The 15,257-nt window shown below is 44.3% G+C and overlaps 2 protein-coding genes across 4 annotated transcripts in view; both read right to left on the reverse strand.

Moving 5' to 3' along the window:
* Positions 1–1,480: 1,480 nt before the first annotated feature.
* LOC143357652 (uncharacterized) lies at positions 1,481–4,784 on the reverse strand (the record flags this gene model as incomplete). Its single annotated transcript, XM_076794174.1, has 1 exon — positions 1,481–4,784. A coding segment is annotated over one exon (762 nt), but the record flags the coding sequence as incomplete, so codon positions are not given.
* Positions 4,674–15,257, reverse strand: part of LOC143358470 (semaphorin-1A) — a 592,115-nt gene continuing 581,531 nt past the window's right edge. For 2 of the 3 annotated variants that reach the window (XM_076795645.1, XM_076795643.1), the window contains 2 exons: positions 7,367–7,510; positions 4,674–5,128 (listed from right to left, as the gene is read on the reverse strand). In XM_076795645.1, the coding sequence (XP_076651760.1) occupies positions 4,812–5,128; positions 7,367–7,510 (461 nt within the window). In that variant the 3' untranslated portion in view covers positions 4,674–4,811. The remainder of the gene's footprint in view (positions 5,129–7,366; positions 7,511–15,257) is intronic. The other variant, XM_076795646.1, reaches the window with a different exon arrangement.

Consider the following 15,257-nt stretch of genomic DNA (forward strand, 5'->3'; position numbering starts at 1 on the left):
ACTCAAGGTACCTAAGTTGGATGCATCTTTTTCATCGTTTTCTCTGTTTGTTTCTTTTTTTGTTCTCTGTATAATATAAACATCGGTATTTGTAAAATATTTGCCGAGTACCCGACAGTTCGCTGTCATTGTCGGGAGTGTAATGAGACCGGGCGGTCGGCGAAATTTCTTTTCGTTTTAATTAAAAATGATCGCGAGCTTTCACAAAGATCGCTGAAAAACTGTAATTAGCTGCCTCTCTCTCTCTCTTTTATCTTATTTAACGCGTTTTCTCTTTCTCTTTTGCAGAGTATATTCATCTACGCGGATTAAAAAAAAAATATATATGTATATGTATTTTGTGTATGCGTGTTATGTATACATGTATATGCAATAATGACGATACAGTATGTATACATGTACATACGTAAGTATATATATACATACACACACACACACCCACTAAACATACATATATATATATATATATATATATATGTATATGTATATATATACAGAAACATTAATTGCGTACCACTTCTGTCCGCGTGACGAGTAGCGTAACGAATGAATTTCTCGATCTCGTTCAAATGATTCATTTTGTCTTTTTTCCTTTCAACGATAAAAAACAATTTCTACTTATTTACACGATTTTCTTCTTTCCTCCAGCGCGCAGATCTTTCTCCCAGTTCTCTCTCGTTTCTCTCGACGACTGTGCCCCTTCGAAACGGCCTCTACGAACGCGTATCAGCTCCATTTTCGTACCAAACTGTTTCGCCAATACATGTTCCGACCTCAAGTACAACACGGTTCCTTAGTCTTTCTCTTTGTCTGGCCGCTCAATGACAATCAGTGGTGATCGATGGATTTTTATTTAAAACTTGTCTTACTGTTCTCCGTTCGGAAATACGTTAGAATTAGGGCGGCAGTGTTGGTTAACGAGCGACCGGACACGTCTGTCCGCGACGATGCCAGGGATCGATGAAAAGAGATCAATAAACCCTACCCTACGTACAAAAAAAAAAAAAAAAAAATGAAAGACACAACGAACGAACGATTCAACGATTCGCAACGTCTTTCAATAATGAAAGCTAACTTCCTTGATCTCTCGACAGGAGTTTGATCGATCGCCATCGCGACATCTCCCTTGACGCTGGTACAGAAATTTCGTGCAAACCTAATTTCGCAAATGGGTACTCTCTTTCACCGTGTTGGAATTAATGGACGTTCGTACGGACAACACGAATGATTACATCGGCGCGACGAATACCGTTCGGTTAAACTGCAACAATTGAGTGTTATCTAATACTTTTCAGCTAGCTAGATACGAAGTAATTAAAATTACTAGATCACGCGGACCTCGAACTGTCGCTTTCGGTATTGAAACACGCTTCAGATGCAGGGTGTTAATGATCGTTTGCATAAAGTCCACGGTCCAAACAGAACGGTATAAATTCAGTGTTTGCGAAACGAGCCGCGCGTTTTCGCCGAGGCCATGATCGTGATGGAATCGTTCGCGCGTCCACGGCATCGTCGTCATCGGCACGAACAAAGAAACCTGTCGACGAAATGGAAGAGGCCAAGCAGCTTCGGAGAACGGTACGCGATTAATAGAATGGCGTCGGAGTATCGAGTGACTTCGGCCTCCTGAGCATCAGCGTCGTTCCGCCCGGTGTTGCATTCTCCGCTTCTCTTGTCCTCTTTTCATCTTCTCTGTTGTCTGGGACAAACGTTGGCCGCTGTTTCTCGCAGGCACTCTATCCGCGGTTAAGCTGTAAAGGAAACGCGACCAGCAGTCGCTATTATACGATTCACGCCATTGTCAAAGGCGTCTAAACAAACACGCTAACACCGTCTCGTCGCGCGTCTCCTCGACCGAGCTTCTTCGAGGATACTTTGTCGAGGAGCGTCCTCTCGCCCCGGCTACACGCTACCAAGTTTGTCGCTACGGTGTTCGGATAATATGCAGCGCGAGCTTTAAACGAATACCGTGAAATGAATCGCACGAATGCATTTATCAAGACTTTGTCGCGCGGCTCCCGGGATTAATTAAACTCGCGAACGTAATCAATCTCTCGGCGCGTCGCAATACATTTCCGTCGGCCGGGAGTGTTTCTATTAGAACATGTTACCACGCCTCGCAGCGTGGGAAATAATCAAATTCAACTATATATATGTACATACATACAATCATTAAAACTTGAACAAATTTTTAAGGCATGTGTGTTTTCTCCTCTATCACGTCCTAGAATCTTGGATCTTCGCCTCAAGCGCTCAGCGGAAATTCGAAAATGTTTCGTTTTTTTTTTGTTTCGTTCCCGTTCGAACAATCATTGATAATCGCAGTCGGGCGACTCATTTGCCACGCAACGATCATTTACATATTTAAAAAACCTCTACACCACGGTCGGTCGACCGGCAAACAGGTATTATATCGATTCAACACGTCCCAGCCAAAAATACATACTCCTCGAAGACACCGTAACGCGATAACGGTTCATTACTAATTAACCGTACGTGCTTCGGCACCACAATTCTCTCTTGCTATTTACCAATACTCACAGCACGGCAATAAGTGCACAAACAATACTCGGCATAAGTCTTACATTAGTCTCTCTCTCTCTCTTCATCTCGCCCTCTCTTTTCTCTCTCTCTCTCTCTCTCTCTCTCTCTCTCTCTCTCTCTCTCTGTCGCTTTCTATCTCCATCACTCGCCGTTTAGCATCGTTCATTCCTAATCGAATATTCTTAAACGGAACACGCATTAAATGAGGCACTTGCCCGAATCTATACCGGCCGCATTCTCTCCCGTTTTCTGTTATAGATCAGATATTTGCCAACAATTAATATACGGAAGGCACGCCTCGTCTCGCTCCCGAACGCCCGAAGCGTCTCTAAGCGGGCCAACGTTTCTCAAACTCTCGTCGAACGTCCGTTGGTAATCTTCCGTCATCCTCGAAGCTCGGTCCTGGACGACCAATGAAATCGTTCGTGCAAGCAACTCGCATAATTAATCTCCCCCGCTTTCGAAGATCCTTGATCTTCAGGGGTTGGGGCGAGAAGGAGGAGGAGGAGGAGGGGTGTGGCGCTCGTCCTCCGGAAAATATAATTTGAGAAACAAAGTCCTCGAGTCGAGACGCTCCTCGTTCGTCCTTGAATCACCGCGGTCCTAAGCACCTAAGCAGGCCACTGCTACGAACACAATCTCTCTCTCTCTCTCTCTCTCTCTCTCTCTCTCTCTTCATGATCGTATCACAATACACAGCTACGAGTCGATCCTTTGTCCCATCGTCGTTGTTGCTTGTACGCTTGCCTTTTCGGTTTCCTCCGGATTGTGATCTCCTCTCCATTGCCGTACTGGTGAGAAACGGAATAGGAAGAACTCTCGAGAAAAAAGAAAAGGAGAAAAAGAAAGAAAGAAAAAAAAAAGGAAAAACGATCGAGTTCCCGGTGAAAATCAGGCCCGGAGAGTCCTCGAGCGTTTGCCGCGCGATGCCTGCGCGGAAACACGTCGGATGTAGAGCTAGCGTTGCTGAAGAGCACGTTATAAAAAATAATTCGAAACGTTCGCGTGTGTCTCTGCTCGCGGGGTCAGTTCACCGACGACACGACACACGGCACCGGAAGCTCGCGTCGCGACGCGTCGCGTCCCGTCGTTCTCAACGACGAAGCGACGACGAAAACGAAACCAGTTCACGGGACACGTCGCATTCGATTCGACGCGACGTCGGGTTTGCTTGCGCGTCGTTTTGGTCTTTGTCGGATGCGAGTCCCCTTGTCTCTCTCTCTCTCTCTATCTCTCTTTCTCTCGTCCACGATGGTATCCCCCTTCGCGATCTCTCGAACGGACAATTACAACAAGAACGGTGATCGTTGCGAGGTGAACTTCCTCTGGGTAAAGTGGCGCGAGAGACCGACCTTTCAGTATCTTGCCCGTCGATCGAGATCCGGGGGGCAACAGTGTTCTCAGGGTGTCTCGCGTTTCTTCGGCCCGTCCAGCCAACCGCGAGTCCTTCCCCTCGATCCGAGAGAGAACACCCGATGTCACTTGTGCGCCGCTTCGTACATCAAGCCGCGCCGGAAGAACATCGAGCCGGCGCCGACGCGTTTCTTCCGATAGCTGGAACTCCTGAAGAACCGGTCCTCGCCCTCGGCCATCGATCGCGACCTTGGCGGCGGGCTCCGCCTACCGTCGCACTGGCTCGCCACGTACATGATCATATCGTTGAAATTCGGCAGGAATTGCGGATTGAACAGCGACAGGATCCTCTCGTTCAGCTCCCGGGGGTCCCGCGTCGGCACCATGTAATGGTCGTGCGTGCTCGACGTCTCGGCGTGATTGAAATCGGCGTAGACCGGCCGATTACCACGGCATAGATCGTCGAGGCTGTTGGCGCTGCTGCTGCTGCAGTCGTGGAGCTCGTTCACCGGTTCGGTTAACGCCGTCTCGGAGTACTCGCACCCGTGGAAGTCGTCGTATCGTCTTCTGTAATCGACGGCCTTCGACGCGGACCGGGAATCGTACGTGTCCCTGGCCAGGCCGAGAAACTCCATGGACCTCTGATCGCCGGTTACGGTCTCGTACGTGTCCTCGTCGTGTCCGACCGGTTGATCGAGCACGTGGCCGTTGTTGATCCTCGCGAGGTGGCTCTCGTCGCCGTTCTCGACGGCAGCGGCGAGTGCATCGTCGTCGTCGTCGTCGTCGTCGTTGCCGTCGTCCTCGTCGTTCCGACCGTCCGACTCCGCGAGATCCGAGGAAGAGGAGAAAGAAGAAGAGCCGGAACCCGTCGGGTCCTGCGGCAAGCCTCAGACGGCCCTGTGTCGTCTTCTATATCATATGTACGTCTTCTTCACCTTCTGCACCGGTTTGTTCTCCGCCGAGGAGTTCGCGTTCTTCCCGTTCGGGTTCTTCGGCGGCACGTTCAGCACCAGGTTGATCGACTTGTTGTTGAAGCCCGGCGACTCCGAGCTCTCGGTCAATCGGTTCAGCTGTTGCCGTTGCTCCGACGGCTCCGGGTACGGCGCGCCCCGCAGCCTCTGGGAGAACCAGAAACCGGAAGCGAAACCCGCTACCAGCGAGAAGAAGCAGGTCCCTATCAGAGCACCGGTCAGAGTCTGGGCGGAGTAAACCACCGGCGTCGCGATCACGTCTGCAATGAAACTTGAATCAGTACGGAAGGAGACACGGTACGACGGACTTATTGCTTCTTGCGGATAGGAACTTTTGCGGCGGGTACCAACATATCCAGGGATTGCGGGACGAAGATCGGGTGTGGAGGCGTGCTAAGTGTAGCCCGGCGAGACTATCCCGTCACGGTTGTTCAACGATTTACAGTTTTGTTTCGATATAAGACGACGGCGCCGGACGGCTTTCGTCGTATCGCGGATCAGGGTTTGCCGCTTCATTTTCTTCTCGAGCGGATCGAGAGCGATCACGGAGAACCTGCGAGAGGCTCGAATGCAGCGGCATGTTGCAAAGTGGTCGTCATTTTCCGTTGGGAAACACTCTGGTTCTGGTACTTAAGGGGGCCTTTTTTCTAGACATTTTACGTCTTCAATAAGCAAGTGATCAATTAAAAATGCATGCCACCGTGTTTGTACATGTCTTTGCTACGTCTGTATGGAGCCTTTTTTTTTCGATACGAACACTAAATCTCTCGAAATGAAGAGAATCTTTCAGCGGCAGCCATCTTGTGGCGTCATACTTGCTTCGGAATTCGAATTTTCCGCCGAATATTACAAATTACTCCGCGATCAGGTAGAAATTCGCGATTTGGGCTCCATACAGACGTAGATTGGACTTTTAGGAAACACAATTGACCACTTCTAAACTGCTCGTTGCAATATTGAAGCGGCGGTTTGTCTGGATTTTGACCGTTGCATACGTATATGGATTTCAAACCATGCCGGCCCCCTTAACTAAAGAAGGGGGCAAACGTCGCCGTCTTATAGCGGAACAGAACTGTGTGCATCGACGCAACGCGGTGGAATATCGTTTTCCATCGGAGACCGGTCGTCCAGGAATCGATCTTGTCGATTCAATCTTCCGCGATCAGACTTTATGCACCCCTTTATAAACGCGAATCATCCTATCGTCGCGTTCGCTGAAACTTCGTTTTACCTTTTCGTTTGTTTCTTGGTCTACGAGAACATGTGCACGTTCATATGGTGGTTTTGTATAATTGTATAATGTTCACGTGAAAATCGTTCGTGCGCAATTCAGTCTCTGACTCTTTCGTCCCTGCCTATTAGATTCGCGTCCATCGTTAAGCTTAGTACGTACTTGGGAACAATGTTTCACAACGCGGCACCGCAACTGTTTGTATGCTGTTTACGAACTACGCGGAAGCACTTCGGGGGATTCTAACAAAGGCAAGAGTAAAATTAATTAACGAATTCGGTTGGGCTTGTTCGTGGCGAGTAACCGTGGCAAAGATGAAAATCGAAAAATTCTGCGTGCTTTTAATTCGATCGTGATTACACAGGGTGGAGACGCCTAACTTGTAACTTCTAAATTGTGCGTCGAACAGAAAAATGATTTCTACAGATGTTACATGGTATCAAGGGGAACATCGTATGGTGTACAGGGTGTACAATGATCATCCGTCCTAGTGGTGAATCTACACCTCCAGATCGGTGGACATTTGCAAAACAAACTTGCCGCAAAATTATTCGTAAGAAAATTGTGATTTCTCTATATATGTCGCCAAGACCTGGATGATAAACGTCGCGGAATTGTCCCCACTACCTTGGGGTATACCCATCTTTCCGGCAATCTGTTCCGCTACCTTGTCCGGGAACATTGTATTCAAGCGTGTACCGGGCTTAACGTGGGATCGGCGATCTTCGGCGCGGAGAAATCGATCGAGACCATGCTGTTCGCAAAGGATCGCAGAGATAAATGCAAATCGGCGTGATCCTCTCGAAGCGTACAGTTTCATGGTTCGAGTTTTTACCGCTGAATGGCCATCCCATTCGCGTAACCATGCGCACGAGGTTCCTCTGGGTCCATATCCCCCGATCGGAACGATTTTTTAGCGAGACTAGATCGTGGGAACACGAAAACAAAAACAAAAAAGATGGCAGTGCAACTATTTAATAACACACAAAGGGGATGGTGCCTTAAAGTTAGAACACACATTGCGATTGTAAAAACCAGCGCAACCTTCGGGTAAAAACGTCTTCGTATGCGTGTATGTGTGCATGTGCGTTAGTGTGCAGTGATCTTATGTGTGTGCGTGGCGAGGGTGTGATATATTATGGATGAATGGTCGAGGTTCGAGACTAATGAACAAGAAGAAACCCAAAAGAAAAACATGAAGAAAAGTAATGCATCGTTTGGTAAGGTGTTGGATGGTGGACCACCTGGATATTGCGCAAATGATTACCTTGAGGCTCGTTAGCTCGTGGCTGCGTACGACCGTACTGAGTTTGTGGATCCAGCTCGATGACGATTTCATTTTCCCGTTCAACGGGCTGCTCGCCGCGCCCGATTTCGGGCGGAACCGCTGGTCGCACGGGCTTCGCCATCTCTGAAGCAACATTTCACCAATTTGATGATGGGGGAGACACAGATGGTGGACACAATCGGGTTAAAAGGCAAGACAATGGACGCGCGAGAACGTAAATCATGATTACACATATTCTACGAGAGCTGATCGCGCTGGGCTTGATAACATGCGACTGAAAAATACGCGCCCCCCAGAAGCCGCGCAAACGCCGATTAATTATTGCGCGACCTCTGAGAACCTGATGTATGAGATTAGCAGGTGCACTGTGGAGGAATCGCAATTTCTGTCGGATGTTCGATCATATTGTTGTCGTGCGTTCGTTATCGGTGGACGCTAACAGTATCATAGTGTCCCTTCAGAAACTTGCAGCATCGTCGTTCAACATATACCTGGTCGATGTAATATTAATTCCTTAACACTAGGTTCACGGAGCACTGAAAGCGACTAATTTGCATTACTTTATAAAAATCACAAGAACATGCTATCCGCATTTTTGGCAATATTTTTAAAATAATGTATACCCAAGGAAATAAATTTGGTAAATAACTTCTCATCGTATGCATCCTTAGAATCTTAATAATTTTAAATTAAAAATATTAGAACCCGTCATGTTGACGGGTCCCGTAAACCTAGTGTTAAATCATCGTCGAACCCGTTCACGAATCTGGTCAAGAGTAGCACATTTTTTCATTGTTAAATAAAAAAAAGCTCAACTACATTTGTGATTTAGTTATCTAGGGTTAAAAGAAGAATTGCAAGAGATTACAACGCTCAATCTCCTAACAAAAGGAAATAAATATTATCCGATCCGAAAATTCGGAATCAAAATGGAACATCGCTTGCAAATTCACACATTTTGATCATGTTAATATCGTTTTGTTTTTAGCAAACGAATTGGGTACAACTGCGTCGAGTTGGTACCTTTTTAAACCATCGAATATGACGGAATATATCTGTTTCTTGTTCCACTTGACTAGGGTAAGGGACCCAATTACTGTGGGTTTAATGCACAATAATATTAAAAAAGAGATATATAACATATTAACTGATTTTAATGAGAAAAACTGTAGTCCAGTGTTTAATCGATATATGTCCACAACACGAGTGTACTCAGGGACATATATCGGCTAGAAGATACTATTCATTGATAGCCCTATTGTGTTCACACTCCTCAGCGACCAAGGTCATTCGAGCTTTGCAGCCCCTCGCGAGGTATAGTTCTGGGACTTTTATCGGCTAGATGTTTGTGACATATATCGATTGCAGACAGTATCTCTTTTTTAATATTCATTGTGTTTTGAAAAGAACTCTAATTAACACAGACACAGTTGGTATCGCCACAGTATTTGGCTCGCTCATCCTAAATATTTGGCGAACTTTCGTCGGAGGTGTTAATCCGATTGTGTATTATGGGGTAAATAATGTTGAGCGTTATCAGTGTACAGGGAAATAATGGATGTTCCAAGCATTAATCGAACGCAGAAAAGTTACGCACTCTGCCGGATAAAGTTTAGTAGCCGGTAGTGGACGTGAATGTGTCAATGTGCTTGTAGTTGATTAGCCGGTTAGTTACAGAGAGAAACGAAGAATTCCGCGGTGTTAAATACGACCGTTCCGACCGAGCCATTAAAAAGCCTAGGTCTAAAAGGATCTCGCGTAATCCTAATGGCATGTGCTACCGGGGGAGCACGACACTCCGGCTTGAATGGTGTGCCGCGTAAAATGTCACGCGTACAGACGTACGTAGGCACACACAAAGTGGGCAGGAAGAGGCCGTTAGCCGTGCGATATCATGGTGTAGTATATACTATAAGGAGCGTTAGCATAGACGACGGTGAAAGGGCAAAGCGGTTTGCAACAAATTGCAATGTAACCGTCGCAGTCAATGCACCAAGGGAGACCATCGGAAGCGATATGTAATGAGGTTTTACTGATTTCACTGGCCGGCCAGCGAACGCAGATGACTGCCTTCAGATTCAGATTCGCGAATCCGGTATCCATTTCAAAACGTACGTTTTAACTGTCGGCTCCGGCCAATGGCTATTATTCTGGCTTCGAAGCACGTTGTACCAGCAATAAACAAACCATATACGTGATAGAAGCAGTTTCGCCCAGTCAATAGATTTTATTTTTAATCCAAGAGTGTCCAGTTAATATCACCGTGTTATTAGATAATACTGTAATTTCTTTATACAGGGTGTCTCGCGTACCGCGGACAACCGATCGGGAAGTAATTCCACAGGCAAAATCGAGTCGGAAAGACAGAATAAAAGTTTTTCGTTTGACGCCCTCGTTTTCGAGAAAAACGATTTGAACTCTTTGCGGTGACAAAAGCATGGCAAAAGGAGTTGTTTAACTCATTCATATTTGTTAAATAAGAAAGAAAATACGATCTGCGATATATGTAAAGTACCAATTAAGATAAACCACCTAATAATAGAATGCAAAAAATATGAGAATGAAAGGAAAAATGCTAAGTTGCCTAGATCCTTACCCATTCTGTTAAGTTCTAAGGAGTATATCGCCGGTCTTGCCAAGTATATCAAGGATACAAATATGTATAATATATTGTAAGAAAATGTACCGTGTTGCTAATGACCTTTGATGTTGAAGCAACATTAAACAATTAAATTATATATATATATAAAAGGAGTTGTGATAATTAGAATTTTTGCTGGCTTAACGGGGCACGACCCAGGCCCAAACGATCATTCCCTAAAACGTCTGTACATATTATTTAACTGAATACCGTTATTCATATTTTTATAATTTCACATCGGTGCCTAACACCGAGCATTGTTAAAGATCGGTCGGGTTCGCGTGGTTTGGGATTAGCATATGCACGAAGTAGAATCGGTGGGCCATGATCAGACGCATCAGCCGACCTCTATCAAACAGCACGCTGAATTTACAAACTCGAGAACGAAGCGTCAAACCAAAAAATGTAGAAATAATAAATGGTGTTGAAACGTGACGACACCACGTCAAAAATTCCAACTAAAATTCGTGATACTGTCGATAATAATCGGTTATAAATCGGACATTTCGGCAACCTAACGGCAACGGTGCGCGTCAATTGAAGTATTCTTCTCCAAAATGAACAACATAACATTGAACACAGAATCCTTCGGCAAGAAGTGCATAGTCCGATTTTGTAATTCCATAAAAGACGATGTATTGAAATTATCAGTACTTAAAGACACAGAACACCGTAATTTAATATCTTCTCCAAAATTAACAACGTAACAATTGGAAGTATTCAGTCGCAGACAAATCTGCGCGAGACCGCACTGCAAAGGTGGCATTCTCGACTGGAGTCGCGCGGAAAGTATTCTTTTCGAAAATAGAAAAGCACAAACAGAGATTTCTACGGTGCATCTCGAAGATATAATCGCTGCCACGCTACTCGATTCTCCGGAGAATCGCAGGGAACTGCGGGGAAGATATTCCGGGAACGTGCGTAAGAAAACGGGATTTGCAACATCCTAATAATTTACCATGTTTAAAGCGCTTTTCGTATATTTCGCGCAGCATATCCGTTTCACGGGGAAATACTCGGAAACGGGGAATCCGAATACGCGGCTGGTTCGGCGAGATCTCTCGAACGAGCTCGCGGAAAAATCGGAGAACCGTACGTCGTACCGTTTCCGTGCAACTAATGCTTGTTAGTTGGCGAACCTGCGCGCATGATAAGGCGCGCGCCGGAATAAGTTCTGTACAGTTAGAAATTATTCCGCAGGCGAGTTTATCGAGGCACGTCCACGCTCGAAGAAAATTATATGTGTCCCGGGTGATAAGCGTTCTTGCATTCGACCGGCGAATTCTGGACAAATCGTGTATGCACGTTTCCCGCGTGCAAACTGATCTCGGCCACGAAATCGGCCCGTTTTTACCTAAACTGCTAATCAAATGTTTCAGGTTATTTACGTAGTCCGCCCTATCGTTTTTGGGATGCTGTCGGCCATTCATTTATTAATTTTGACGGCTACGAACCACGAACAGGCTAATTTATTATCGTTCCAGCTGTTTTACTATGTCATTTCACCTTTTACTCATCTAATTTATTATTTACATATTTCTCAGGCTACGGGTCCTCGGAAATGTTCTGTTTACTAATTTGATAACGAATTAAATTTTTACCATTCGAATGCTTTACAGTAAGAACACTGTATTATTTTTTCCTGATCAATTAATTCAGCTCCAAGAGAAGTTGCTTCACGCGATCGCTGATTTCGCGTCAGCTCAAACATAGTTTACCAACTTTTTGAACGTACACCCGTGCGAGATGTACTCTAATAATTTGTTATTTATGGAACTAATTTTTAGTGCAAAAATTCTCGGCTACAGGTTTGAGAGACGGGTCACGAACGACTCCGGCATAGCACGCGGAGGGTTAAGAGTTTTAGGGTCTCGAACTGACGTAAGTTCCACCTACCATAGTTTAGGCGTACGATGTTGCAGCGACAGAAATAGAATGATAAAGGGGTCAATGAAGTATGATCACGGCGAAAGAGTTAATTGACCGTTGAACATCCTATAGGGTCTCACCAGAAATCGTGTCTGCCGTACGAGTGACAGTCGCGGCAATGTCTTTTCTCGTCGAATAATTAAGTAGTCGAGAGCGTCGGAACGTTGTTACGGTCGATTAAAATTAATTTGCGGCGGCGCGCGCGATACGGATCCACGCCGGTTAATCCGTTTTGCGGAGATTTAATAATGACCGGGAGCCAGTTAGCAATAAGTGCCCTCGTTACATCGTCGCTCGCCAATCGACTTTCATCTTGATGCGCCGCGACAGCGCATCCCGGGGTAGCTTCTTACGCGCAGCACACCGAAAGTTATGTGTAATAACGCTGAGTACCTTAAGAGGCAACTTTCTTCCGTGATAGCTGCGTAAGCGCGGCAAGTTTCACTGAGACCGGTCGTTCATGCAATTTCGCCTCGTGGATAATTCATGCGGCCAATAAAAGAGGAGTAGGTCAAACTTGCTTTCGAAGCACCCTGCCGCGTATAATCGGCCCCGCGGTGCATCACGGGGCGAGATTAAAATTACAATATTTCCGATTGCGTCCGATCGACAGTTTTCTCTAATCAAACACAGAGCGATTCGGCTAACTGCCCCGCCTGAATTACTTCTGAACTGTCTGGCTCAGATGAAACAAAATTGTAGACACGAATGTTGTACGACTTTATCGAGATGTAAAGGTCACCTTGAGTTTCTTTACTGCCAAGGGTTAATTTTGATCTTGTGGTCGAAGAGAGAATCGAATCCTGAACGAAAACCTATAACGGTTTATGGGCATATGAATGATTTTTAAAAACTAATTTTTACCATTCAGATATAACGCAGCTGTAGTCTACTAAATATTGGTGAAACGTGATAATGTATTTCTATTTTTGAAACGTGTAGTTTTCATTTATAGGAATGAACTAAAATTCTTTGGCATTGTTATCGTTACATTACCATTTTCATATTATTGAAATAATTTTATCAATACTTTGTCAGCAACTGTTATTAGACATTGTAGAGGACGGGGAGGAGTAGCATAAATTCAATTTAATAACGTTAGTAGCTATTACCAAACAAAAGTTTCCTTCGCGGGTATTGTATTGCACAATGTTAAATAAGTTGAGGCTACGTTTGCGTAGGTATAACATGTGAGTTTGCAACACGTTAACGAGGTCGCAAACTGTGGGAGCAAGTGTACAAATTATATTAACAAAATTTAATTAAACCCACTTTTCCTAGATAAATACCAGCTTCTATTACGAGATTCGCCATATTTCAACTTTTCTCCTGCACTGCAGTAATAGTCATAATAAGAATTTGCAATTAATTGACTTTCTTCCATTAGGACTGTGTACGCGATATAAATTCGCTATGCATACTAAGCCTTCGAATACACGGATACTTATTCCACCTTCGTACTGTTACTTAGAATGTAACTAGGGCTGCTGACCACGTGTTTGCATTCCGATGATGTGCGGTTGCAGGTATACGCTGCTTCTATACTAACAAGAATTACTCCTAGAAATCGCATATATAAAATCGCTGTAAGGTAATCGAACACTTTTACGCATTAAATTTGCCTTCCATTCTTTTTGAACAATGCAATTTTCTTATTTCTTTCGAAAGAAAAATATTCATCCATTAGTGCCAAATATTTGACGTTCATTTAACATTGTTTAGAACATTATAGATATCACACTTTTTCATTATAAAAACTGTGTGTTCCGAATGAAAAAACGTATGTAGAAAGTTTGTTGATATGTGTCGCTATTCCAAATTAGTCCACCAAAAAGAAAATCCTCAGAGGCCGCTACATTAATGTAACAATTTATTGCTTTAAACAAACTTTCTTCGTTGCGACTGAAATTTTTTCTACTACGTAAAAATATCATAATTATCCTCTCATATTACGTCCCGTTAAATTAAAGTTAAATGTACATATGAGAGAAGGTACAATAGTTACTCGGTGCATGCATTTCTCGAGCCGGATAGAACAAATGATTTTGCGTGGTTGTAAGTTAATCCCAAGATTTTACAAGATTTCGCTTATTCATTTTTTGTCATAATTCCATAAAATCTACAATCCATCAGTACATAGAATGATAGTCTTATTAAATTCATTAAAAGGGCAACGCGCATTTTCGCTTAACTTCTGTTTCTCAGAATTGACCTGGAAAATTGTTATTTTGACAGTAGGCGAATTCGCATTCTTCTCTGTTCTGAAGACAGAATTTGCTTGGAACTCTAAGGGACTTCGATTCCTGCGTATACATGATTAACTCAGCTTATTTTTAAAATATGAAAAAACTTTGTTAACCGAAGTTAGAATTTGCTTGGAAAGTTCGGTGGCGTTCCGTAGCGGTACGCTATTGTGTGATTCATCGGTGACCCACGGCTGGGTGGAACTGGCGAAAACTGTGTGTCGCGCCATTTGCGGTCGTTTCTGGGACGATTACAAAAAAATCCGTTCCATTAGCGGTCAAGCGAACGAAGTGGCGAAGCGTGCAGGGTAGTGCTGCTTGCGGTTGTTCCATTTGCGGTTACAAATGAAAGCGCGACTTCCGCTCGTACAGTTCTCGTTTGCGCTTTGCCTAGACTTCCGGACGGCGAAAGTGACCGGCGTTCTAAGATGAAGCAAGTAGGTTCATCGGTCGCCAACGTCGTCAAACTAGCGGCCACAAAAAACCCTCGATACACCGTCGATACGTTTCCTGCTAATTCACAATTTTCCATCAAACAGACGTCCCATTCCTTTCGAACGATTAGATTGTTGCATAAATGTCTGGCGTTTAACGGTGCCGTTGAACGAACGCAACTTTTCTTCTAAATAAACCTATTGATCAAAGTATGCGCAATTCTTTGTGCACAATAGAAAGCTTGTGCGTCAATTGCAAGACACGGGAGCTAAATATAAATTAACATTTTCCACTAATAATTTTAATGTATCGAAAATAATATATTAATACTTTCAGTACTAATTTTTAAGTCGACTAATTTTTGTCATAACTGCATAAAATCCGCAGCGTAATTATAACACTCCATACGCAACAATCTAATCGTAGATAAATATAGAAAATACTCAGTCGGATTGCTTCCTTAAACTTCCCGATGAAGATATAATAAACCTACTATATACTTAAGAAAATATAGTAAAATTACCTAGCTATAGTAAAAACGTGTGAAATAAACTTAACTAAACGTTACGAGTACAGGGGGAGAGGCTCCCGCTGTGAGTGGCCGATAAGGTAGGGAATGATA

This window comes from Halictus rubicundus, chromosome 10 (genome assembly GCF_050948215.1).
Source record: "Halictus rubicundus isolate RS-2024b chromosome 10, iyHalRubi1_principal, whole genome shotgun sequence".
Taxonomy (NCBI): domain Eukaryota; kingdom Metazoa; phylum Arthropoda; class Insecta; order Hymenoptera; family Halictidae; genus Halictus; species Halictus rubicundus.